Here is a 24,567-nt window from a genome sequence, read left to right on the forward strand (position 1 = left end):
ACAGACACAGAGCATAAGCAGGGGAGGAATATAGAGAGGGGGAAGACACAGAATCTGAAGCAGGCTCCAGGCTCCGAGTTGTCAGCACAGAGCCTGATGTGGGGCTCGAACTCACAAACTGTGAGGTCATGACCCGAGCCAAAGTCGGACGCTTAACTGACTGAACCACCTGGGCACCCCAAGAGTTCCTCCTTTCTTGAGTGAACTCACAGTTTCCTAGGTGGTGGCCTGGAGTTTTAGAATAAGATGATAGGTTAACTATATTCTCCTGAGCTAAGCAGGGAGGTTAAAGTCTAGTGAATTCCATTTAAGTTAATGAAGTTCAGGGGCGCCTAGCTGGCTCAGTTGGTTGGGCATCCAACTTCCGCTCAGGTCGTGAACTCACAGTTCATGAGCTCGAGCCCCACATCGGGCTTGCTGCTGTCAGCCTATGAGCACAGAGCCTACTTTGGATCCTTTCCCTCTGCCCCTCCCCTACCCATGTGCTCTCCTTCTCTGTCTCCCTCTCTCTCTCTCTCTCTCAGAAAAAAATAAAATAAAAATTTTTTTAATTAATGAAGTTCATTTATACCAGGAATTGGAAAAGAGAGGTGATGGTGAAAAATCAGATGAGGAAAATGAAGAGAAAGAAGGAAGCAAAGAGAAAAATAAAGAAGGTGATGATGATGAGGATGATGATGCTGCAGAACAAGAGGAGTATGATGAAGAAGAGCAAGAAGAGGTAATGGTCTATTGGAGGATGGTAACAAAGTTACTAAGTTTAAGGATTATCTAATGAGATTCAGATATATGCTATATAATTAAAATAACAAACCAAAACCAAGTTGATGGGTACCAGGGATGTATCATTATCACTGCTATCAATTCCTTAGTGTCAAGAGAATTATTATTGCATTGAAATAATGATACTAAACTGAATGTAGGAGGTAAAAATAACTCCAGAGGCAAGTTTGTAAGTGGAAGTCCACAAGTTAAGGAAATTGATCAGATTAGTTTAAAATTTATCTACATAAAATTTTAAATCAGCAATGACAGTAATTAAGGACTTAGTCACTAAATTCAGAGTCTGAAGAGGAAATCCCTGCAATGCGTACCATCATGTTTTAAATCCCAAAGTGCATGTGGACCCTGTCGGGGAACATGTATGATCCAACCCCAAGTATCCGACTGAGGCAGGACTTAGCGGTTTGGGTTTGGGATTTCTCACTTTTAGAAACATGGTGCATTTCAAAATAGAGACAGTCATTTTTGTTATTTATTTTTGAGTAAATTAACTTTGTTGGTTATGGCATCTTTGGGACTTAGATACCTCTTACAGTAGTCCTAGGCTGAGAGTTTCTTCTCCATGACAGTGCACTTTTTTTTCACTCCATTTTAGCTCCTCACATGCCGCCGAATCTTTTCTTTACCTGAAACTGCTACAGCTATGAAATCTTTATTATATGCTTTAATTAGTTTACATTAAATTTTGGATTTTTTTTTTGAAATTTACATTGGTATAATGGAGAGGTCTGGATCCATTTTTATCTATCTCCAAATGGCTAGCCAGCCGCTAACCTCATTTATTAAACACTTTTCTTTCTTCACTGGTTTGAAATTCCCCTGTATCAGCTCTCAGATTCTCACTTCAACTTAGATGTATTTCTGAGATCTGGTTTTGAACCATCACTCTGCTGATGCAATTAATAGAAGGTTCTGATTATTAACATTTTTGGAAGAATTTTCCTGAGTATTCTTTATTCTTCCAGATAAATTTTAAATTTAAACATTTTAAAATTAAACCTGTCTCCAGCTTTCTTTCCGGATCATTCACTTTTTTATTCCTACACTCTGACATGTTTGAGACTGCCAGGCTCTCTGATTCTCTATTTCCCTTTCATTGGTTCCTTGTCTTAATTTCCTTCCCTAAGGGACCTAGACCCTTGCTCACCCTTTAACTGCTTTCTTGCCATTCCTCTCTTCCCTTGTCCTCCCAGCACCCACTTGAGATCAAAGTAACCTGTGATCAATTCCACTGTCTCCGCTTTTCCCCTCCAAACTGCCTATTGAGCTTTTTTGAGGAATCACAGGAACCCATGCCACTAAAACAACACTAGCCCCTTTTTGTTGGCTTACATGATTTCTCTGTTTCTCTTGTCAAATCCTCTGTCTACGGCAGTTATTTTAGATCATCTCTTTTCTTCTTAATCCCTCTCCTTGACTACCTTTCCTTTCACTCTTAGCAGATAATAGCATCTTCATACAGAAAATGAAGCCATCAAGAAGATACTCCCATAATTTCATGTCCTCTGCCTTCAGACTAAATGTCTTTCCTCCTTGTTTTTGTTTTTGTTTTTTTTTTTGTTTGTTTGTTTTTCCAGTGGAAGAAATAGGCTTCATCGTATTTGGAACTAACTGTCTTGCCTTTTTGGGGGTGGGAACCATAATCCTCATGTCATTTCCCTTTTCATATTTTCAATCTCTTTTCCTACTCATATTTTCCATTCATGCATTAAAACATGTTCATCTCTCGGAGCGACTGGGTGGCTCAGTCGGTTGGGCATCCGACTTCGGCTCAGGTCATGATCTCATGGTTTGTGGGTTTGAGCCCCACATCGGGCTCTGTGCTGACAGCTTGCTCAGAGCCTGAAGTCTGCTTCAGATTCTGTGTCTCCTTCTCTCTCTCTCTGCCCTTCCCCTGCTCATGCTCTGTCTCTGTCTCTCAAAAATAAATAAAGGTTAAAAAAAAAATTAAAAAAAAAAACAAACAAAAACATGTTCATCTCTCATTATGATTCCCCTCCAAATGTGCTGCTGTGTCCTGGGAAGTTGTTTAGCTTGCTTCACTTGCTCACTGCCCTGTAACCTCCTGTATTTAGTTCTTTTTCATCTGATTTCCGCCTACATGCTCTTAAAATTATTGCCACCAAGTTCACCAATAAATAAAATTTAGTCCTTATTTCACTTGACTTTTCTGCAACATTTAACACTCTCACAACATCATGATTAAAATATTATTTCCTTTATTTAAATTCAACAAATTAAGGCAATTATGGCATCAGCTATATGCCAGGCGTTGTGCTGGATGCTAAGACATAGGCAAACATTGTTGCTTTTCTGGGTTTTTGTGACACAACACTTCCTGTTTTTCTCCTAGTCTGGTACCTTTTCGTGGTCTCTTTTGAGTTCTTTCTTTTCTCATCTTTAAATGTTAGTATTCTTCAGAGTTCTTCCTTTGGATTTCCTTTTCTCTCTACAGTCTCCCTGTATGCATCCTTATCCAAAGTTTTAGTTGCCCTATATATACCTATTACTCATTTTCTTTCATTCAGTGTGTTTTTATACTAAGTGGTTCTTAGAATTGTACTAGACATGGGGAATATCAGGATCAGATACAGTTCTCCCATCAAGGATATTGGTCTAGTGGGGAGACACACAAGAGAAGAGACAATTATAATATAATGAATAATGCTATGGTATAATACGTAGTTCAGGATGTTACAGGGGTACGTAAGAAGGGCACCAAACTCCATTTTAATGATATGAAAGAAGGTATCTCAAAAAAGACAATCTGAAGACTAAATCACATCAAGATGAAAAATGGAGTGGAAGATAATTACAGATAGAGGAAAGAGCGTGGAGAAGGCTTGCAGGCGAGGAGGGTTTAGCATACTAGTGTAATTGACCAGGTGAGTCAGTATGGCTCGGCTGGAGGATGTAAGTGGGGGTGTGTGGAGACATGAAGCCGGAGACAAAAAAAAGGGGGGGATCTTAAGTACCAGGCTGAACAATATTACCTTACCCTTAGTGCTGTGGGGAGCCATTGAAGGGTTTTAAGCCATAGAGTAGTTTTATCATATTTGTATTTTAGAAAGCCCAGTTGCTTGGATTGGAAGGAGCCATGGTTAGACCATGTTTGAAAGTTTGTTGCTATGAACCAGTGGTTCTCTACCAGTGGTAATTTTGCCCTCTGAGGTATATCTGGTAATATTTGGAGACATTTTTGAGTGACATAACTGGTCTTGGGGGTCATGGCATGCTATTAGCTTTTAGTGGCTAGTGGCTTGTTTTCTAGACAAGGCTGGCTTTTGGAATGCTCTGCGTATAAAGTCTGCTTGAGGTGAGCTCTGTTGAGAGTAAGATCTTTCCTAACAAGAATAACAGACATCAGGATTCTAGTAGTTTCAGAATTCTGTGTTAGGCCTTAGCAAAGCACTAAACAGTTTATATAAATATGTTTCCACTTTAATAGAGAAATGATACCTGTTTTGAGTATGAGGCTGGGTGAAGGATGAAGAGGGGAGATTAAAGACTTTTCTATATTTATTCTTTACTCTTTTTAGCAGTCAATTAATGAAAAAAATCATGCTAATTAACTTACTTGATGTATTGAGGATTTGATAAGCATTGTTTCTGAAGAGTAAATGGAGCAACCATATATAGTTATTTATATATATATATATTTAAATATATATATAAAACTATCTATATAACACCTCTATGTAAAATTCAAGAAATACAGACTTTTTCTTTCCTCGGTCTTGTGAATATTGTTATTAAAGAAAAAAATCAAGCATTCAAATGAAAGCCAAGAACCATTTAAGCCATCAGTTTCAACAAGTTCTCACTTTGTACCTGTATCGATATTATTAACATCACGAAATTACCTATTGTGAATCACTGAATGTACTTGGAGGTGCTCATGTCTAAAGCATAAATTGCATGTGCTTGATTTGGAATAGTGGAGTATCCCTTCCAATTTCATTTACAGTCAGGTTCATTTGAACTCTCAACTATGCCACACCTCCCCTGTACACTAGCCCCAGGCTTCAGCCATATTTCCAGACATCATTAGATTTCTTGGCAACAGAGAAACCAGGCCATCTTACTGGAGATGATATGGAAACTTACTGGATATAGAAACTTAACAGTGTTGAGGGAAGACAAAGTAATGAAATCTATATCTGAATAATGCAAGTTGTCTTGCATTATTTATATAAACTTACATAGTAAAAAATCCCACCACATAGATACTTATAAAGCTGAAATCCAGATGCCTTTCTTTAGAGAATAGTCTCTATTTTGTTACTGTATCGTAACTCCTGTTATAGAGAGTAGAAATGCAGATTAATATTTTTATGGCAGATTTCAATGATGTACAAAAATCTAGTAACTAGTAAAATAAACATCTATGGACTTATCACCCAGCTTTAACAATCATTAGTTTATAGCCAGTCTTTCAACCACCCATTCATTCACCCAGTCCACTCCTATCCCACCCCACTTCCATTCCCCATCCACCTTGGATTATTATAAAGCAAATCCCAGGCATTGTATCATTTCATCCATAAATATTTCAGTATGGACTAAAAAATAAGGACTCTTTAACAACATCACAACATCATTAGTACACCTAATATCCTTAATATCATCAAATATTAAGCCAATGTTCAAATATTTTCAATTGTCCGCCAAATTTTTTTTGTTTGTTCCAATCAAAATCCAGATACATCCCATACACTGGAATTGGTTAATAATGCTCTTAAATTTCTTTTAATCCATATCCAAAATGGATTTTTAAATTTTTGATAGCGCAGAAATATCAGGAATCATTTACATGGATAATAGTCTTACCCTGTCTTAATAATTGAAATGTTCCCAGGAGTTTAATCCCTCTTAACCTCAAGGAAACTGAGGGCTCCCGGATGGAATATGGCATTTTCTAGGGTTTTTTTTGGTATCTTGAGGCTTGTATTTTGATAGAAAGCAAAAATCCCTCTACTTTTGCTCAATTACACACCAGGACTGAAAACCTCAGTTCTGGTGTACTTGAATGTTAATGTAAATTGGCTTTGTTTCTTGATTGTACATTTGTTTGGAGTAACTAATTGGTGGTTTGGCTAACTAAACCCTGTATCATCTTACTGAGGTATAATGAATTCGATGTATCATTCTACTAAGGAGTAACGGACATTCCTTCATTTTCTCTTAACTAGTTGGTGCCTGAGAATAGTAGGAGGTGATGGTCTTGTGGAAAGCAGCACAGGTAGATGGGAGTGAAAAATATTTTTTAAGGAGATGAAATAGCAGAGACTTTTTTAAAGCGGGATATATTTTATTACCCAGATTTGATATTCATAAATTAAGATTAAAGGGACAGCCTAAATGATGTTTTTTAATAATGTTACTAATTCATTTTAATGTTAACTGAGAAATTTCTCACTTCACTTAGGAAAATGACTACATTAATTCATACTTTGAAGATGGAGATGATTTTGGTGCAGACAGTGATGACAACATGGATGAAGCAACCTATTAGCTATGGAATGTCTCCAAAAATATCTTTATGATACAGCTTCTAAATATTTGGACAGACTTGTTTTCTACTTCTGATAAGGAATGAGTATTGTATTTTTGTTCCTGTTTTGTTAGACAAATATTTGCTGTCAAAACACTCGGAACCACATTGAGTTTACATACTAGGTACCTTACCAGTTAGTCTCTGATGCTCTGACATTCCTTCTCAACACCCTGTCATGCCTCTTATGTGTTCAAGTGGATTTTTTTTTTTTTTGTATTATTCAGATTTGAATGTGCCTAGAGTTTTTGCATCTTTTAATCTATGTATTCATACTTGAACAAATTATTCTTGTTTAACTTGATCTGTTGTAAAACTAGTACTGGTCATCATAGTGGATTTCTGTAATCTGAACATTGATTAATACTGCACAAGGAGCACTTTAAAAACAAAGAAACTTGAAAATAATTTTATCTTTTACTTTTACATGGTATGTTCTGTGCTACGACTACATAAACCTGAGTTCACAACGGTGTAATTTATGAGATTGGAAGTTTTGTGATCAAAAACATACACGCTGGGGAAAATGCCAGATTTTTGAGGTGTAGTGGCTGTTGTTAAATTTCATAGGACTCCTAGTTACCCAAGTGATTTATATCACAGTGCAGAATAAAACTCAGGTCATTTTAAAATCAAGATCAATCTTTTTTGTTTATTAAAAACTAGCTCCCCTGCTTTTTTTCTATTTTGGCAGGGAAAATACCGAAAAACCCTCAGCCTCCAAAGACACACAAATGCCAAAGATTTTCAAGGGAATTCATATTATGTATTTTTAGATGATTAATGTTACCTACCAAAAGGAATAAATTTTCTCTTTAGGGAATGTATTACCTGTTACCCTCTAACCTTGAGAATCACAGCCAAATTCTATTTCTGCCTTTACCATTAGACTCAGTCTTGAAAATCAGCTTGGTTTTCTGTGCCTTAGTTTCTCCACCTGTAAACTATTTCCTACAAAAATTGCTTAAACACCAACCAAAATTTGCTGTATGTATTCATTCATACCTTATAGAAATGATGACTTAATTTTAATTTGATCACCCTCTAAAAAATTGTAGCTTGGTAAGTGATTTAAAAGTTTTAAAAATCAACCATATTTTCCTCAAAAAATATATTATAATCTGATTTCCCATCGTGTATTCTGGAGGGGAAGATTGGAGAAAATTTATATTGTGCCATTTTGTAATGTGACTTTCTCAGGAAAAAGATCACTTTGAATTTTAATACTTCCTCAGTTAATTCAAGATGCGTGTGAAGACCATTAGTTCAGTGCTGTGTTGATCATATGTGAATTATTAAAATAAGCTTCTGGGAAATTGTAAACATTCTAAATGGAAAACAGGAATAAAAAAGTCCACATTAAAACAACAATCTACTGGACTTAGAAGGTCATAAAGTTTCCAGTTGTAATGGGCAAATAGTCACTTAGGATTATTAATTAAAACATTGATGTTTTAGGGGCACCTGGGTGGCTTATTCGGTTAAGCATCGACTCTTGATTTCAGCTCAAGTCATGATCTCACAGTCGTGAGATGGAGCCCCACGCTGGGCTCTGCACTGAGTGGGGGATTCTCTCCCTCCCTCTCCCTTTGCTCCTGACCCACTTGTGTGTGCTTGCACACATACGCTCTCTCAAAAAATAAATACTTAAAAAATATTGTTTCATTCTCTCACTTCCTTAGTACCTTAGCCAAATACCACTTAATTTATAGAAATCTGATCTCAATGGTTCTATTTACTTTATTATAAATCTGCAGATAACTTTGTGAATTGAGCAAATGCACTGAAGTATTTTTCCTAGCTTTCAATTTGCCTCCACAATTTTAGTCCAGCAGATGGTAAGACAGCCCTTTAAGGCAAGGATTAGCTCCAGGAGGCTCCAGCCATCTGCCTTAAGTGCATTGTCTTCCCCCCTTGGAAGATCTTTGTAGAAGTTTAAGGTTGACCAACTGTGAGAACAGATAGGTAGTATTTGCAGGTTGCTTTACCAGCATGAGTCTTGTTTTTCTGGCTTAAATTCTCAGGGACTGTGAAGTTAGGTATTCCATAAGAAGGTAAACTTTAATGCAAAGATAGCCTCCTATATATAAAAAAGTACTTGAAGTGTCTTTAAATTTGCTATATTAACAGGCATACCTTTTTGCTACAATGCTTATTTTTTGTTTACACATTAAATTCTTACAAAACAAAATTGTGTCCTTTTGTTTTATATGAACATGTTTTATTTTGAGCCTACTTAAATATATTTAATAGAGAAAATACAGATTTTACCTAGTAAAATATTTATTGAGCAAGAATGACACTATCAAATATTCGTGAATAAGCACCAACAAAAAAGAAAACTCAAGGTGATTAAAGTCATGATAAATTAAGATTTGGCAGACAGTGTAGTATTAGTGTGATCACTAGTATCACAGACCTACACTGGATACAACAGAATGCTAAGAAATCTGGAGGATCTTGTTAAACTTTCCATCCCCACCATAACGTACAGTGTCAATGGCTTTGCCTTAATATGGTTAAAGGCTCTGGAGTTAGTAAGAACTTTTTATTAAAAAGTAACTTTAAGTACAATTTTAAGGAAAAGTAAAGATTACATCACAAATTCTTCCACTAAATAAAAGCTTCAAACCAACTTTTTCAATTATTTTTGCTATTGGTAACTTTTAAAAATAAAATATCCTTGAAATGGAAAGGTGGTTTTATGATAAAATTTACACATAATTTGTTAAATGTCTGACCCACAACTTGCTAAGAAGTCGTGGATCATGCCTTTTAAGGTCATCTTCTCTGATATCGAAGAGCATCCAAAGAACACTCATCTGAAATTTGTTTTCATTTATGTCTTATAAATAATCCAGTGGATTTTATTTCATTCTAACAAGGAGGAAATATGAATTACTAAACCTCTGGCAATTCTATCCACCTTACATAGTATCTCTATTTTAAATAGTTTGAAAGAAGAGGAGAAAACGTTTGCTTTTATTCAATTAAATTCACCAGCTTCCATTTTACATTGAATAATAAAATAGAAACTTTATTACATTTTGCATATCTTAAAATACAAAAAATAAGGGGCAGAAAATTTTAAAAACCAGTTTTACAGATGTACATGCTAACAATGTTCTACAATTCCATTTTGCATTTGTATCCAATACATTATACAAAAGATTTATAGTATGTGCATACATAAAAAGAATTAAATAAAGCATTCAGATATTTCTATGATCTAACAGTGCAATATGCATATACTTGGAAGAAAAATACTGATTTCCTGAGTAACGGTGTTGTAATTCAAAATAAGAATGATACCCATCATAATGCACCATTTAAATAGACTTCTAAAAACTCCACCTTTACCCTGTAATGCTTTGACTGGATCCTTTCTTCATAGTATTTCTGAAACATCCTTCATATTCCCAAGTAGGTAATTTTAGAAATAGATACCTTCAAAAGAACTAATCATTAAGTAGTGGTTCATTTAAAGAATTCTTCAAGCCACTGAACAAGCAAGTAGAGTCCAGAAAAAAAAAAGCTTTAAACGGTAAGTCCTTTGGAAAAGTTCATTTAGCATTACAGTCTTATAATTCTAATGTGGCCAGCCGACTGTATAATCCATTTTAATCTATCTTTTGAAGACATGAATCCCATAATTTTCTAGGAGTAGGACGGCAAAAACTTTAAATGGCATCCAATAGTTCAAAACAACCCTAACCATTTGTACCCAGACTTAAAAAATAATAATAATCTGCTCTAAAAATAGCAGATTTTTCTTCACTTACAACTCCATTTTTTTTAAGTGAACCAAACTCATTTGCGGTTGCTAGCATATATATATATTACATATATACCTTCTAATGTAAAGCATCCAAGTAAATTCAAAGAAGAGTTGCAACACAATTAAAATCCACAATATCAAACAATAACTCTTAAGTTTTATAAACTAATCTGTGTTTGCCACAAGTTTTGATGTATACTAGTACTTTTTAAAAGCTAAAATTATTCTAGATCTGTTAAATGCTTAGGAAATTTTTTTTCATTTAAAATGACCCTTAAAGATTAGAATCTAAAAGTCTATATATAAGATATATATATAATTAGATATAATTCAAATATATAGAAAAAGGAAACTGCCTGATTGTGTCATAAGGATATGTTCTATTTCCTTCAAGAGGCCATTCTACAAGACTGAAATGGTTTTTCATCAAGTACACAGTACACTTCACTACCTTACGTAACTTATTTTGAAATCAGACCTACCATGATTTCAAAGTACCACTAGCAAAAAGGAATCACTGACTGTAATTTCATCAATTCGATGTAAACAAAGTTCTTCATTCCACTCTATAATAATCCATTTTTCTTTCCTAAAACTTGATTTTTCAGCAGGCGTAATAAATACAATGTAAACCAACCAAGTTAACACAGCATAAAGTCGAAAGATCATACATATTTTCAAGATGCTAAGGCACATTAAAATAATTTTAAAATTTCAAACTAAAAAGTTACTCAAAAAATGATTTTGCTACAACTTCCAATATTAACATTTTTCGTTAATTGTCTAAGGTCCTTTAATATATGCAAGAGCTTTAATGTTTGACTTTTTTGTCCTGTCTTTTTATGATACTTTGCTCCTGAAAGTACATAAAACCTCATGTACCATATGTACTTTTTCACCCCACTTGTTACCAATATTGGAGTTTGAAATATAAAATCACTGGTCTAAAGCTGAAACATTAAAAATTAGTAAATAATGCCCAGAAAATGAAGTGGTATTATATACCTAAAGGTACATACTTTATTATACACAAAACACAAAACAGGCAATCCAGACTCCACCAAATCTTACTTCTAATTAATCATTTGGGTTACATTTTTAAAACACACACTTTAAGAAATTAAATGATGGAAATTAGTATACAAATGATGTTTACTTAGCCAGACTGTATCTGATCCACAGCAAATCTTAAGAAGTAGCACTATCAAGCCCTTTCAACTGATCTACACACCTTTGGCCTCTGCTGCCCAATTTGATGCTATAGTTCAGAGGAAAAAAAGGTTTAAGTTGAACATTTTCTCTTTGAAAAATATAGGTTAATGGGTCAATCAATAATTTGTCTGTTACTTTCACGCAAAAGGTCTCTCTCATCTTTGCTTTTGATTCATGAACCAATTTCTACAACAGATCTCAGAGGCAGACAATGAAAATTTGTTTTAACCCCATGAAGTTGTGCTTGATAGTGAAGGTGGAGATGAATTTATACAGCCTATGTTATGAATCCTATTGGACCATCTGAAATAATACTTAATTTTAATTCTAAAAATTAAATTAGCTTACATAAGTAGTATTATAAGGCATTAAATGTAATTAAGGCATGTTACTACAAGTAACACAGCAACAACTTATCACAGTATGTGAGGATTTAATTCCTAAATAATGCTAATCTGTATAACACTTTTCATTAAAGAATTACAAAAGTGCTTTCAAATAACAGAGGCAAATATAGTCACTTAAAAAACAGAAGCAGAGGCACCAAGCTTTAAGAGACAAAGATCACTTTTAGGTCTTGACCTAATCCAGTGTTCCAGGGACCAAATGGCAACTTCCCAACCATACACATTATTTTACGGGCTTATAAAAGTTATTTTGCCTAATATGTTTAATATTAACAACCTTAAGCCAAAAAATAATTACTTGAAAAATAAAACTTAAACATAACCAGTCTTGAATATAAAAAATGATACATTTTCCAAGAACTTCCTAGACCCATATTTAAATTCATTTCTGCTTTAAGCATTGATACAAGATATATGGATTTACAACTCTCAATATCAACGACCAACTGTAGGAATTTCATACTCAATCTATTTGTAAGTGGCTCCAAAAAAGGGTGAAAAACAAAAGCATCTTCAATCTCCTTAACTTTTGCCTTTAAAGTGGTTACTGAATAGAATTGATTCATCACACTCCAGATTCACGTGATCATTAACACTGTAAGTATGAGCTCACTGCTATGTTTTGTGTTGAGCAGCAGGTGACTGAGAATCTTGACTATATAGTTTATGGTCATGTTGGCCAAAGGGTATTCCCTTAGTTGGACCAATTCCATTTTCCATTTCTCTCTGTTGTGATGGGGGTGTGACTCCTGAATGCAAATGTGAGGAAGAATCCACTGTTGAATGATGACTAACATCCACTTTAGCTAAAATTTCATAATACAGCAAATAAAATACTGGCGTTATTATACCTACTATCAACATTATCACTACGGCTGTCCACCACCCTATTCCCCAGTCTGCTCCATAATAAGGATCCTTACGTTGAATGTTTTTGTTATCAGGTTCAAAACGTATTTGTTGTGCTGTTAAAGCAGATACCACCTCATTAAGGTTCTCTCTTTTGGTGTCTGTACATTTTACTATTTGTTCTATGTCTCGGTCTACTTCTTTTAAAAAGCTACCAGCTGACTCACTGGAAGAAAGAGAATCATTAGGTGGCAAAATTTCCTGTTGTTCTGGAACATACTGGACAGATGACGGACGTGAAGCCTGTCTTCCTTTTGGAGGATAAAGTGTTTCAGTCAATGAACTAAACTTTTTAACTGGAATTTTGATAGACCTAAGGGCAAAAAAGTCTTGATCGCTGATGAGATTATTAACCCTCTTGATATCTGCTACCTGTAAAAAAAAAAAAAAAAAAAAGCAACATTCAACTGAATTTTCAATCAAAACAGAGGTAACAGTATTCATTCATCCCATTACTTTTGGAAGGAAAAAAAAAAGGTACAGTTTAATTATTAGTAGTATTAAGTTATCACACCCGGAGAGATTTTATTTGTGGATAACAGTTCTATACCACTCTTGATCTACCAGTCTTAGGAAATCGCTAATTACTTTTTACTGTCACTCATGTATTAACACAAATGTTAGGTATTTAAGTAGATCCTGGAATCCTTTGATATTTCTCTTTGTACATCATGCACAAATATCACACTTCTGCTGTTTGTAAACAATGAGAAGGAAGAATTACAGATATTTATGTTCTTTCATTCTTGCAATTAGAATATAGGCAAATATCAACTTATCCAACTAAAACTACCATATTTTATCAAAACTAAGATGCCATCAACTCTAAAATGTGCCATTATTTATCACTAAGGAAAAAAAAATATTAAGGGTGCCACCATTTCACTTTCAAAGATGTTAAAATGTATCAAAAAACATGCACCTTAGATAACATATTTCCTTTGTCTTCTAATGACATTTTCCCTAACTTCTGTGTTCATGCAGTATTCAACCACCCCCAAGATGAGTCATTTTTTATAAGCTTTCCCTATGTATTATACAGTCCTCAACCTGTCTGTATATCCTATCTACCTGCCATTGTGAGGAGGGAGAGCATGGGAGTATTCCTCAGATTACCCGTTATTATGCCAGGCCTCCCACAATCTTTGAGTGATTAGTCCCATTCATGATTTCCATCAACGCTTTAACCTAAGCCCTAGTCATTTATCACTCGATTGATGTCAGAGAGGTAAAGTGTGTCTAGGATAAAGCTTTTCTGGCTTGGTCAACTCAATGGATAATAATGTCATTTACTGAGATATAGAACACTTTGGAGGGAGAAAAGAAAATAAACACAGATTATATACGTGTTGACTTTGAGGTGACTGAAACATCTAGGTGGAAGTTATCCAACAGGGAGTTATATGTCTGAAATTTGAAAGAATGATCTCATCTAGAAATACTGACTTGTGGATTATCAGCAAAAAATGGTAAATGAAGTCACAAGTGTACACAGATTCACTAAAAAAGACTAGGAGAAAAAGGTGATAAATGAAAGATGACTGAGGAATGCCAACATTTGAGGGTTATGTTGAATAAGAGAAATCTACAAAGGAGATTAAGAAAGAGTGGCCAAGGGGTGGCTGGCTGGCTCAGTCAAAAGAGTGTGTGACTCTTGATCCTGGGGTTGTGAGTTTGAGCCCCATGTTGGGTACAAAGATTAGTTAAAAATAAAATTTTTAAAAGCAAAGAGTGGCCAAGAAAGCAATATACAATGGTGGGTTTGACTATCTGGGTTTGACGGATGGCTATGATACTTTCTAGCTCTATGATTTGGGGCAAGTTGTTTAACCACTGTGCAATGAAATTTCCACGTATGTAAAATGACAGTAATAACACTACCTACCACATAGAGTTTTGCAAAGATTAATAAATTAAAACATATGAACATTCAAATAGCAATACATAGTACATTATGCAAATGTTAGCTGTTATTAAATATTACTAGTAGGAAAATCAGAAAGCTGAAGAATCAAGGAGGTCAAACAAGGACGGTTTTTAGGAGGGGGTGGTGACTGATCAACTGCAGATTTCTGATCAAGTTCACTGAAGAATGAGATTTCCTGTTGGAAAAATCAACTCCCTGGAAGTGTGTATGTGGGAAGAGGATGGAGAGGAAGACTGAGGAGTAATTAGATGAGACAATAAAGGATGCTTTGAAAGTTTATGACCTCAAGACTGTTTAAGGCAAATGAAGACTCACTGACAAACTCCAAAACCTGACCCCATTCTCTTTAAATGTTTGTTTGGTATTGTCTATTCTGACTAGTAACTACTCCATACTCTCTCTAAACCAGGCTTCCAAGTCTTAAGTGTCTACCTAGGTTCTCACTCTAATTATCCCTATATTCTCCATTATACTAACTTCTTTGGTTGCATTTAGGATTCCAACCTTGCAATTTTTATGCTCTTGTCAGTTTTAGGACTGGCATATTTTTAATAATTTCTAAAATTGAGTACTTACAAGAGGAATACAGCACTAAGTACCCTATTTTTATTTACTTTTTTATAAAATATGTGAAATGAATTAAAAAAAAATTTTTTAATGTTTATTCATTTTTGAGAAAGACAAAGTGCAAGTGGGGAAGGGTCAGAGAGAGGGAGATACAGAATCCGAAGCAGGCTCCAGTCTCTGAGCTGTGAGCACAGAGCCCAACATGGGGCTCAAACTCACCGACCGCGAGATCATAACCTGAGCCAAAGTCAGACTCTTAACCGAGCCACCCAAGCACCCCATAAGTACCCTATTTTTAAAGTGATAAATCCTTTTGTAAGGTTCTTCCTTTTTTTGATGGTTCAGCTCCTGGTAAAAGGGAGCATTGCTTAACTCCCTAACACTGTTGTATCAATCTTCCTTATTGTAGACAAGACCTTCTTTCCTCTAATGTTAACCTAACTGCCCTTTCATCATTCTTCATTTTAAATGAGGAATCAGCTGAATAACCCCAAATAATCTCTGTAAACTTCTTCTCTATCATTATTACACATATTTTAGTCCAAGCCCTGATCATCTTCACTTGAATTATTCCAACAACCTCCTTACTGGGTCCCCTCCAACTCACCGGCAGGTTTCCCTACCATTTTGTAGTACTCTTGTTAAACCTTATAGCAGTGTTCTTACTATATAGATCAAACTTTTCCTCAGTTCTCTCAAAGTGCTTCATCCCAATCAGTCTACGCCCCTCATTTTTGAAACATCTATTAAACTTCTTCTGTTGTTCACCTTATTTTCTCCTTAAAATCTTCTCCATGTCACTGTCCTATACTTTTCTCCTCATATACTCTAGTCATATTTTTTTCCTTTTCACCTCATTGGAAATATAATCTATTTTTAATCATTCATATAAATGGCATTTCAAACTTCTCTTCTTGTAAGACAATTTATTAGGTTCGTTAAAAAAGAATCCATGTCTTTCTCTAATAAAGCTAGTGGACCACACTTTTCTCTTGAATCTCCACCTTGGTAATTTCAGCCTGGCCCCTAATTTTATTTACTTTTCAATATGAAATTTATTTTCAAATTGGTTTCCACACAACACCCAGTGCTCATCCCAACAGGTGCCCTCCTCAATGCCCATCACCCACTTTCCCCTCCCTCCGACCCCCCATCAACCTTCAGTTTATTCTCAGTTTTTAAGAGTCTCTTATGGGTTGCCTCCTTCCCTCTCTGTAACTTTTTTTTCCCCTTCCCCTCCCCCATGGTCTTCTGTTAAGTTCCTCAGGATCCACATAAGAGTGAAAACATATGGTATCTGTTCTCTATATGACTTATTTCACTTAGCATAACACTCTCCAGTTCCATCCACGTTGCTACAAAAGGCCATATTTCATTCTTTCTCATTGCCAAGTAGTATTCCATTGTATATATAAACCACAACTTCTTTATCCATTCATCAATTGATAGACGTTTAGGCTCTTTCCATAGGAGATATTTGGCTATTGTTGAAAGTGCTGCTATAAACATTGGGGTGCAAGTGCCCCTATGCATCAGCACTCCTGTATCCCTTAGGTAATCTTAGTTACTATCCATCATCAACCTTCTAAAGCACATTTTGTAAATTATTTCTCTACAAAACATGAATTCACATGTCTATGTTAAAAATTAAACCAGATATACTATGATATAATAATAAATGGTACTGCCTCCATGAACAAGTTGCAAACCCCCCGCCCCAAATCCAGCTCTTATCTCATCAAGAAATGTGTTTCACTAAAATACTTTATTAAGTTTTTAAATAAAAATTCTTAATGTGTCTGTTTTGAACAACTATGAATCGCAGTAATTATTTAAAAAAAATACATAGAACCTTAGGGTCACAGGAAATTTTTAAAAATTCAGTTCATATTTGTATATACTTGGGGGTGCCTGTATGGCTCCGTCGGTTAAAAATTTGACTCCTGATTTCAGCTCAGGTCATGATCTCATGATTTGTGAGATCAAGCCCCATGATGGGCTCCAACCTGTCAGCTTGAGATTTTCTCTCCCTTTCTCTCTGCCCCTCCCCACTCACGCTCTCACTCCCTCTCAAAATAAACATTTAAAAATAAGTAAAATAAATTTGTATGAATTTGTATAAACAAGTTTATAAATACATATGATATTATTATAGAGAACTATGACAGGTAACCAATAAAAGGCTCTCAAGTACAAAAATATACATTATGGAAGACTGTGGAGGGAGGATGAAAATTTCAATCAAGGAGAAAAAGCAATGATAAAACTTTTATGCTAGTAAAAGTTTCATGCTTATACACTGGGGCACCTGGGTGGCTCAGTCAGTTGAGGGTCCAACTTGAGCTCAGGTCATGATCTCACAGTTCGTGAGTTCGAGCCCCACATTGGGCTCACTGCTGTCAGGACAGAGCCTGCTAGGGATACTCTGTCCCCCTTTCTCTCTGCCCCTCCCCAGCTCATACTCTATCTCAAAAATAAACATTTAAAAAGAGAGAGAGAGAGCGAGAGAGGGAGAGAGAGAGCGAGAGCATATAAAGAGTATTCTAACAGTCTTATTTTTAAGTATCAATAGCGACAACATTTTTGAAATTATATCCTTTAAGTCATTAGGAAGTATTTAAACTCACTTTAAAATGTGCAAGGAGGGGGGCACCTGGGTGGCTCAGTCGGTTAAGCGGCCGACTTCGGCTCAGGTCACGATCTCGCACTCTGTGAGTTCGAGCCCCGCGTCAGGCTCTGTGCTGACAGCTCAGAGCCTGGAGCCTGTTTCAGATTCTGTGTCTCCCTCTCTCTCTGACCCTCCCCCGTTCATGCTCTGTCTCTCCCTGTCTCAAAAATAAATAAACGTTAAAAAAAAATAAATAAATAAATAAAAAATAAAATGTGCAAGGAGGTACACAGTAAATACATTTCAAAATTCTACTAGGAGTATGACAACATAAAGTTCAAAAAACAGTTTCCGTAACAGTTTCCATATCATGTTTACATGAAAACAGATTCCGCACTAAGGATGCAAGATGGACATAATGACACAGATATAAAATGGATATAAAGAGTTTGGTATTATTAAAATAAAAATATACCTCCCTTTTTATCAATCCTACTTTGGGGAACCTACTCCACAGAAATAAAGGTAGCACCACTTATTTTTAATTAAAAATTTTTTTCTTTAATGTTTATTTTTGAGATAGAGCACGAGTGACGCAGAGAAAAAGGGAGACAGAGAATCTGAAGCAGGCTCCAGGCTCTGCGCTGTCAGCACAGAGCCCAACCCCACGAACCTTGAGATCATGACCTGAGCAGAAGCTGGACACTTAACCGACTTAGCCACCCAGGTGCCCTGTGTACCACCATTTAAAGATACAGTGCTGATGATATTCACAATTCAAAACATGAAGAAAATCTTGAGTACATGATAGAATAGTTTAATATCATGGTATATCCATACTATGCAATACTATATAACTATATAAAATGGGTTAGATGTGTCAGACAGTGAGCATGTCTATGATATATTAAGAAATGAGGGGTGCCTGGGTGGCTCAGTAAGTTAAGTGTCTGACCTTGATTTTGGCTCAGGTCATGATCTCATGCTTCGTGAGAGTGAACCCCTTGTCGGGCTCCACACAGAAAGCTTCCAGCTTTCTGATTGGGATTCCCTCTCAATCTCTCTCTGTCCCTCTCCTGCTCATATTCTCTCTCTCAAAGTAAATGAATAAACATTACAAAAAAAAAAAAAAGGAAGAAATAAAAAAGACAAAAGTAACTTGCAGAGTAATAGGCACAGTATACACCAATTTTTTTAATGTTTTTATATATGTATTTTTTTTGAGAGACAGAGAAGGGTGGGGGGAGAGAGAGCGAGCGCACATGTGTGCATGTGCACATGAATGAGGGAGGGGCAGAGAAAAAGGGCAATAGAGGATCCAAAGAGGGTTCTGCCCTGACAGCAGTGAGCCAATATGGGGCTGGAACTCACGAACTGTGAGATCATGACCCGAGCCGAAGCTGGATACTCAACTGACTGAGCCACGCAAGTGCCCCAAACCAATTTTTAAAAACAAAAATTGGGGCACCTGGGTGGCTCAGTCGGTTAAGCAGGCAACTTCAGCTAGGGTCATGATCTCACAGTTCGTGGGTTCAAGCCTCATGTCAGGCTCTGTGCTGACAGCTTGAGAACATGGAGCCAGCTTCGGATTCTTTGTCTCCCTCTCTCTGCCCCTCCCCAGTTTGCACTGTCTCTCTCATTCTCAAAAATACATAAACATTAAGAAAATTGTTTTTTGGTTTTTTAAATTTTTTTTATTTTAGCTTTTTTTTTGTTTTTTGGTTTTTTTTAACAGAAAAACAAAAAATCACCAACACTCCAAGTATTTTAGATAATACATATTTATATTTATATATTACACATATTATTTTTATAAGCACAAAAAAAGGTATGGAAAGAAACACCCCAAAGTGTGTTATTTCAGGAAGATGAGGCAGAAAAAATTTTTCTTATATATTTCTATATTCTCTTAAAACCTGAGTAAGGAGACAAGATAACACATTTGGATGTCTTTTAATACTGAAACTAGACTCATGGATTTAGAAATAAACGGAAATCCAAGTATTCACTTAAAAATTTAAAAAGTTAACATCTACCAACATAATACAGTTTTCTATGGAAAGAAAGGAAAAGACAAGATAAAAGCACAGAACTTACTTCAATTTGTGCTAATGAACAAATAATTTATTTTGGACAGCATTATGCAAAATCAAATTAAAACTTACCGTACAACAGTACTGAAGGGCTATTGCATTTAAAGTATCTCCTTCCTGTATATCTTTTGTTAATACTATGATGTCATCAAGTCTATCTCTTGATGTACTTCTTCGGATTTTCTCTTTTCCTCTGGATCGAAGCTCATACACTTCGGCATCCTCCTCCAACATGTCACTGTCTGTACAATTTCCAAATGCATGTACTTGACCACTTGAATGAACTCCTGGAAGAGGAAAACTACGATTCTGATGTCTCCCTGCCATGTCAAAATCTGAGGGGGAAAGAAAGAGAAAACTCTGGAGTGTAGCTGATCCATATGACTGAGTTACATGAATTTTACATTCAGGACACATTATACGTATATTTTTAAGAATGATTTTAGTTATTTAAAAATTCAGGTTTGAGTTTTAGAGATGTTAAAGTACAAAGAACATATCTGGCAGCAGAAACAATGAGAGAGGAGGGAGAGGTAATCCATTCTTATAAACTATGTATCACCAAAAGTGGAGGTGATAAACATTTTCACGGAAGTAAACAGTTATTTTTTTAAGGTCAAAAAATTAAGTTCCCCTTATTCTGAGTATGTGAATAAAATTAAGGAAACTTCTGATCATATATGTGCAATTTATAATTCTGATAAGTCAAAGTATGGGTTTTATATGTACAAACAAAACACTTTAATAAATCCAAATATTCTGGCTTGTTCAGCATTTTAAGCTCATATATCTTTTGTACTACCTATCTACCTCCTTGGATCAAGTGGACTTCAGTATTTATGTTTAGAATATATATCATGTGCTTTCTATATAGGTCGTAATTTTGTCCTAGACCAAGGATTCTTATTTTTTGAAAGTTTTTCACCAACATTTATCAAAGTCCTCATCCAACTCAATTTATGGTCGATAAAGACTGAATATAGTTTAGGCCACTACATTCATTTCTACTTCAGAAAAGATACTCTTAAGAATGAGCACTGGCCTAAATTAAAAGCATACATCAATAAGCGTGTATCAATGAGTACTTTTTGTTTACTTGTATATGCACTCTCAACTGATCTTCAACAAGCTGGCCTATTCTCATTAAAGACAAAACAAAAATAAAAAACTAATTCCACAGGTCCAGTTCTTGCTTCATATTACATGTTCACATAAGAAAGAAAGTATAGTAGATTGCTTTCAGTTATTGTTGTGAAAGATGGAAAGAAGTAGAAGGAGTAAAAGGCATTTTGGAGATAAAATACTTAGGACTTAATACTGTGACTCAGATATCAAGAGACGAAAGAAGTTAAGAATTATGCCAAGATTTCAGATTTGCATCATTGAGGAAATGGTGATGCCATTCTCTAGAAAACAGAACACTGGAAGAAAAGTGGGAGGCTAGACTATGATTATAAATTCCTTTAAGACAGCCCAAAAGAATGTGAAGTAGCCCAGCAGGCTACATAGTCAAATTCAGAAAGGTCTGGGCTAGAAATATAATTTCATGACTCATGTGCATAGGTAGAAACCGAAGCCGTATAGGTATAAAGGAGACTACCTAGAAAAAGTACAGAATAAGAAAAGAGCAGCCAAGACTGAGCCTTGAAGACCTGCCACGTGTAGTAGTATGTGAGGGAAGGAAAATCAGCCTGCAAAGAATACGGAAAAGGAATATTCAGAAGAAGAAACCATAAAAATATTATGTCATGGAAGCCAAGCCCAAATGGTGTCTTAAAGGACTTAGTTCAGTTGTGAATACTACAAACAAATATGAAGTGACAAAGAGAAAAAAACAAACAAAAAACAACTCTCTGACTCTGCTGTACAACAATGCAATGCTTTAAGAACTCAAGGGTTTTTATTAGACCTAGATAACTAATAGTTACATGTTAAGTAGACTTAAAAGTTAAAAACCACTTAGTATACACTAATTTAAATGTGGCCATACTTCCCTTTAGATTCTTCCTAATAATTTGTTGTTAGAATCCCAAACTGGCTTAGAACAGTTGAAATTCAGTGAGCAATGTGCAAAGCCATTTTACATACTGACATCAAACTTTCTCCAGAGTCTATTGCTAAATACTAAATAATACGACTAGAACTTCATCTCACTATCTCTTCTCTTGTGTAATGAAATGCAGGCAGCAGACTACCACAAGTGGATACTGTTTTTGAATAATCAAGAACTGGTTGTGACTCCAATGAAAGTGGAAAGCTAGTCACAGGCCCAAGCAGATAATTATCTAAGCCGACTATACAGACAGCAGAAAGTACATAGTATTCATCTCATCTGGCTCAATTTTCTTCACCTGTCTTAATTCTTAGGGTAGGGGAAAAAAAACCCCTGCATGCCACCTAGATTACAAACCATGGCAAAAAGTAATTACCAATGGATACGATATTAAAGCATTTAACCAGCTCACTCTGTAACTGTAAATTGTTTCCCAAACACCTTCATACTTTATAGTAACTGTTGTTGGGTGTTTTGCTTTGACTTTCTTTAAGCAGATAGGGCCATAGGGTCATAGGGCACAAGGTAGTTCAGCACTGGGATAGTAACACAGGGACTGTATCCGCCAGGGGCAATTCAGGTTTTAAAAACTTCTCTTCCTCTCTATTCCACACACCTAGATTTTTTCTTTCCCTGTTTATATGATGATTAAATCTCAGGTTTTTACGCCACACCGTCACACTTGGACGGTGTGGACGAGATGTTGCCAGCATATATTGTCGTCGGGTAAATGTAGTGTTTAGGTTTTAAATGCGTGGCTCTGAGAACCAAACAGGTAGGAGTCCTTCCTCTGACCCTGTTTCCCCGAGAGTGTAAAAAGGGGCTTCGGTGGGGTTGGTGGCGAAGATCTCCTCTGCCTTGAGGTCTCCTACATGCAGGCCAGGATCCGAGTCCCAACCGGCGGCCCCGGCTACACCTGCGGCCGAGGGCTCTCCGCCATCTCCAGCGAGAGTGTAGCAGGGCCCAATCCCGCCGACCACCATCTTTACCTGTTCGGTTAGCAGCGGGGACGCAACGAGGAGCCCGCTGCCAGGTCCGCCGCCGCGGCTCCTGTCCCGGGCAAATTCATGACCAACCCTGCGCTTTTGGCTGCCCCTGCCCTCTGCCGCCACCGCCGCCAACGTCTCTGCCTTCCGGGCCGTGCGCCGCCGCCACGTCCGCAAACCTGCCGTGCGTCATCGCGTCAAGTGGGCGGAGGTGGGCAGAAGAGGGAGAGGAGGAGGAGGCCGGAGGTGGAAAAGGGCGGGGAAGGAGGAGGGCGGGGACGCGAAGGCGAGACCAGCCCCGGAGGCTTCTTAACCACTGGCCTGCGCCTGGCGCGCAGGCGCAGAGACGCCGCCAGGGCCGCGGGGGCGGGGTCCGAGTTCCAGCTCCGCCCATATCTCCTCTCCTTCGGCCCCTACCCCGCCCCTCACCCTCCATGATTGTAGCTCCGAGGGCCAACCCCGCTGGTTAACCCGGTGATCGGGAGCTACCTGCCCGCTGCGCCTTTGTCCTTCGTGCACACAGTGCTGGCAAAGACTGTCTAGAAAATACCCAGGGGTGGGAGTCGGGAGGAGAGAGATGCTTAAGGATATGACGGGCACTGTTGAGCGTTTCTTCTTGCTCTGCATCTGGAGGTTTGTCTAGGGTGGAGAAGGTCGCCCAAAACCTTAGTATTGACATCCATGTTTTGGAAAATTGTACTGTGCTTATTACTTTTCATGCGGAAGCTTCTAGACTTTTGCAGAAGAGACAAAATACTGGAGAGAAGTCCTTGGTTGGCGGGGTAGGGTTGCCTCAGTCTTTGTATTGATAGGTGAGGAAAGTGGGCCACCTAGAGTCAGGCCCCGGAAAATGTTTGCCCTCAGGCTTTGGTTCTCAGCTTGTTATTCTCAAGGAGTCAAGGCTGTGTACAAATTGTAACTTTGTTTTGAAAATTAACTAAAAGTCACTGGTAGTCACTGTTGGGGTCTATGAGATACAGTTTGTTAGATCACAAACTCCTTACTTAATATATTATTTTTCTCAAATTTGCTAAATGAGTATGATAATGTGTTTGAATTTATGTAAATGACTGTAAAGCATTTTAGTGATATGCCTCCTGTTTCCCAAAGTTAACGTTACAGACTTTGCCCTTTGATGACCATGCTGTCTTATGACAATGTACGTGTTCGACCCAAACAGCTGGGATGCAGGGCTCAGAGCACTTCTTTTCAGAATGTCTGAATATTTATGCATCATGAAGACCTTGAAGCTGTGTTTTAAATTACTTTCAAAGAGTGTTTTTGTTTTCTGGGAAGTGTGTTCAGTAAAGGTTAGGAATTCTGCACTGCAATATTTTTCTTTTATTTGAGGAGGTAGACACTGCGGTCCACAATGCGACACAAAGAACTGCAGGAGAAGACTTTTTTTTTTTTTTTTTTTTTTTAAGTTTGTCAGAGCTGTTCTGTGTGCTGTTGCCCTTGTGACACCCGTCTGTAACCATTTATCACTGAGACATTTTCTCATCAGTAGACAAAAGATATATTCCCTACTTGATATGTAGGGCTTCAGCTGCTCAGCCTTCATGAATGTTAATGTGAATACAACCTTCTTTCTGCGTGTAGGTTACTTTTCTTATTTTAATGTCAATAGGCAGTGGAATCCATGTGAGAGCCTAAGTGATAGAATTTCAAGCACTTCTACAACACTGCT

At 36.8% G+C, this 24,567-nt stretch overlaps 2 protein-coding genes across 7 annotated transcripts in view; one reads left to right on the forward strand and one right to left on the reverse strand.

Annotated features, from left to right (window-relative positions):
* The window catches only part of POLR3G (RNA polymerase III subunit G), a 43,394-nt gene extending 36,421 nt beyond the window's left edge, over window positions 1–6,973 (forward strand). For all 6 annotated transcript variants that reach the window (XM_042943168.1, XM_042943184.1, XM_042943191.1 and 3 more), the window contains exons 7-8: window positions 575–721; window positions 6,212–6,973. In XM_042943168.1, coding sequence (XP_042799102.1) covers window positions 575–721; window positions 6,212–6,298 — 234 coding nt within the window. In that variant the 3' untranslated portion in view covers window positions 6,299–6,973. The remainder of the gene's footprint in view (window positions 1–574; window positions 722–6,211) is intronic.
* Window positions 6,974–8,619: 1,646 nt separating this feature from the next.
* LYSMD3 (LysM domain containing 3) lies at window positions 8,620–23,130 on the reverse strand. Its single transcript, XM_042943204.1, has 3 exons — window positions 22,881–23,130; window positions 19,911–20,173; window positions 8,620–13,015 (listed from the first exon to the last, which is right to left on the reverse strand). The coding sequence occupies exons 2-3, from the start codon at window positions 20,163–20,165 to the stop codon at window positions 12,350–12,352; spliced, it is 921 nt and encodes a 306-aa protein (XP_042799138.1). The 5' UTR covers window positions 20,166–20,173; window positions 22,881–23,130; the 3' UTR covers window positions 8,620–12,349.
* Between the last annotated feature and the right edge of the window lie 1,437 nt (window positions 23,131–24,567).

Source organism: Panthera leo, chromosome A1 (assembly GCF_018350215.1).
Source record: "Panthera leo isolate Ple1 chromosome A1, P.leo_Ple1_pat1.1, whole genome shotgun sequence".
Classification (NCBI taxonomy): Eukaryota; Metazoa; Chordata; class Mammalia; order Carnivora; family Felidae; genus Panthera; species Panthera leo.

Excerpts from the sequence above, each read along its gene's own strand:
- LYSMD3 (XM_042943204.1), bottom strand. The coding sequence starts at position 20,165 with ATGGCAGGGAGACATCAGAATCGTAGTTTTCCTCTTCCAGGAGTTCAT. Across the intron at positions 13,016-19,910 it reads CCCTTCAGTACTGTTGTACG|GTAGCAGATATCAAGAGGGT; the intron begins GTAAGTTTTAAT and ends TTTTTTTTACAG.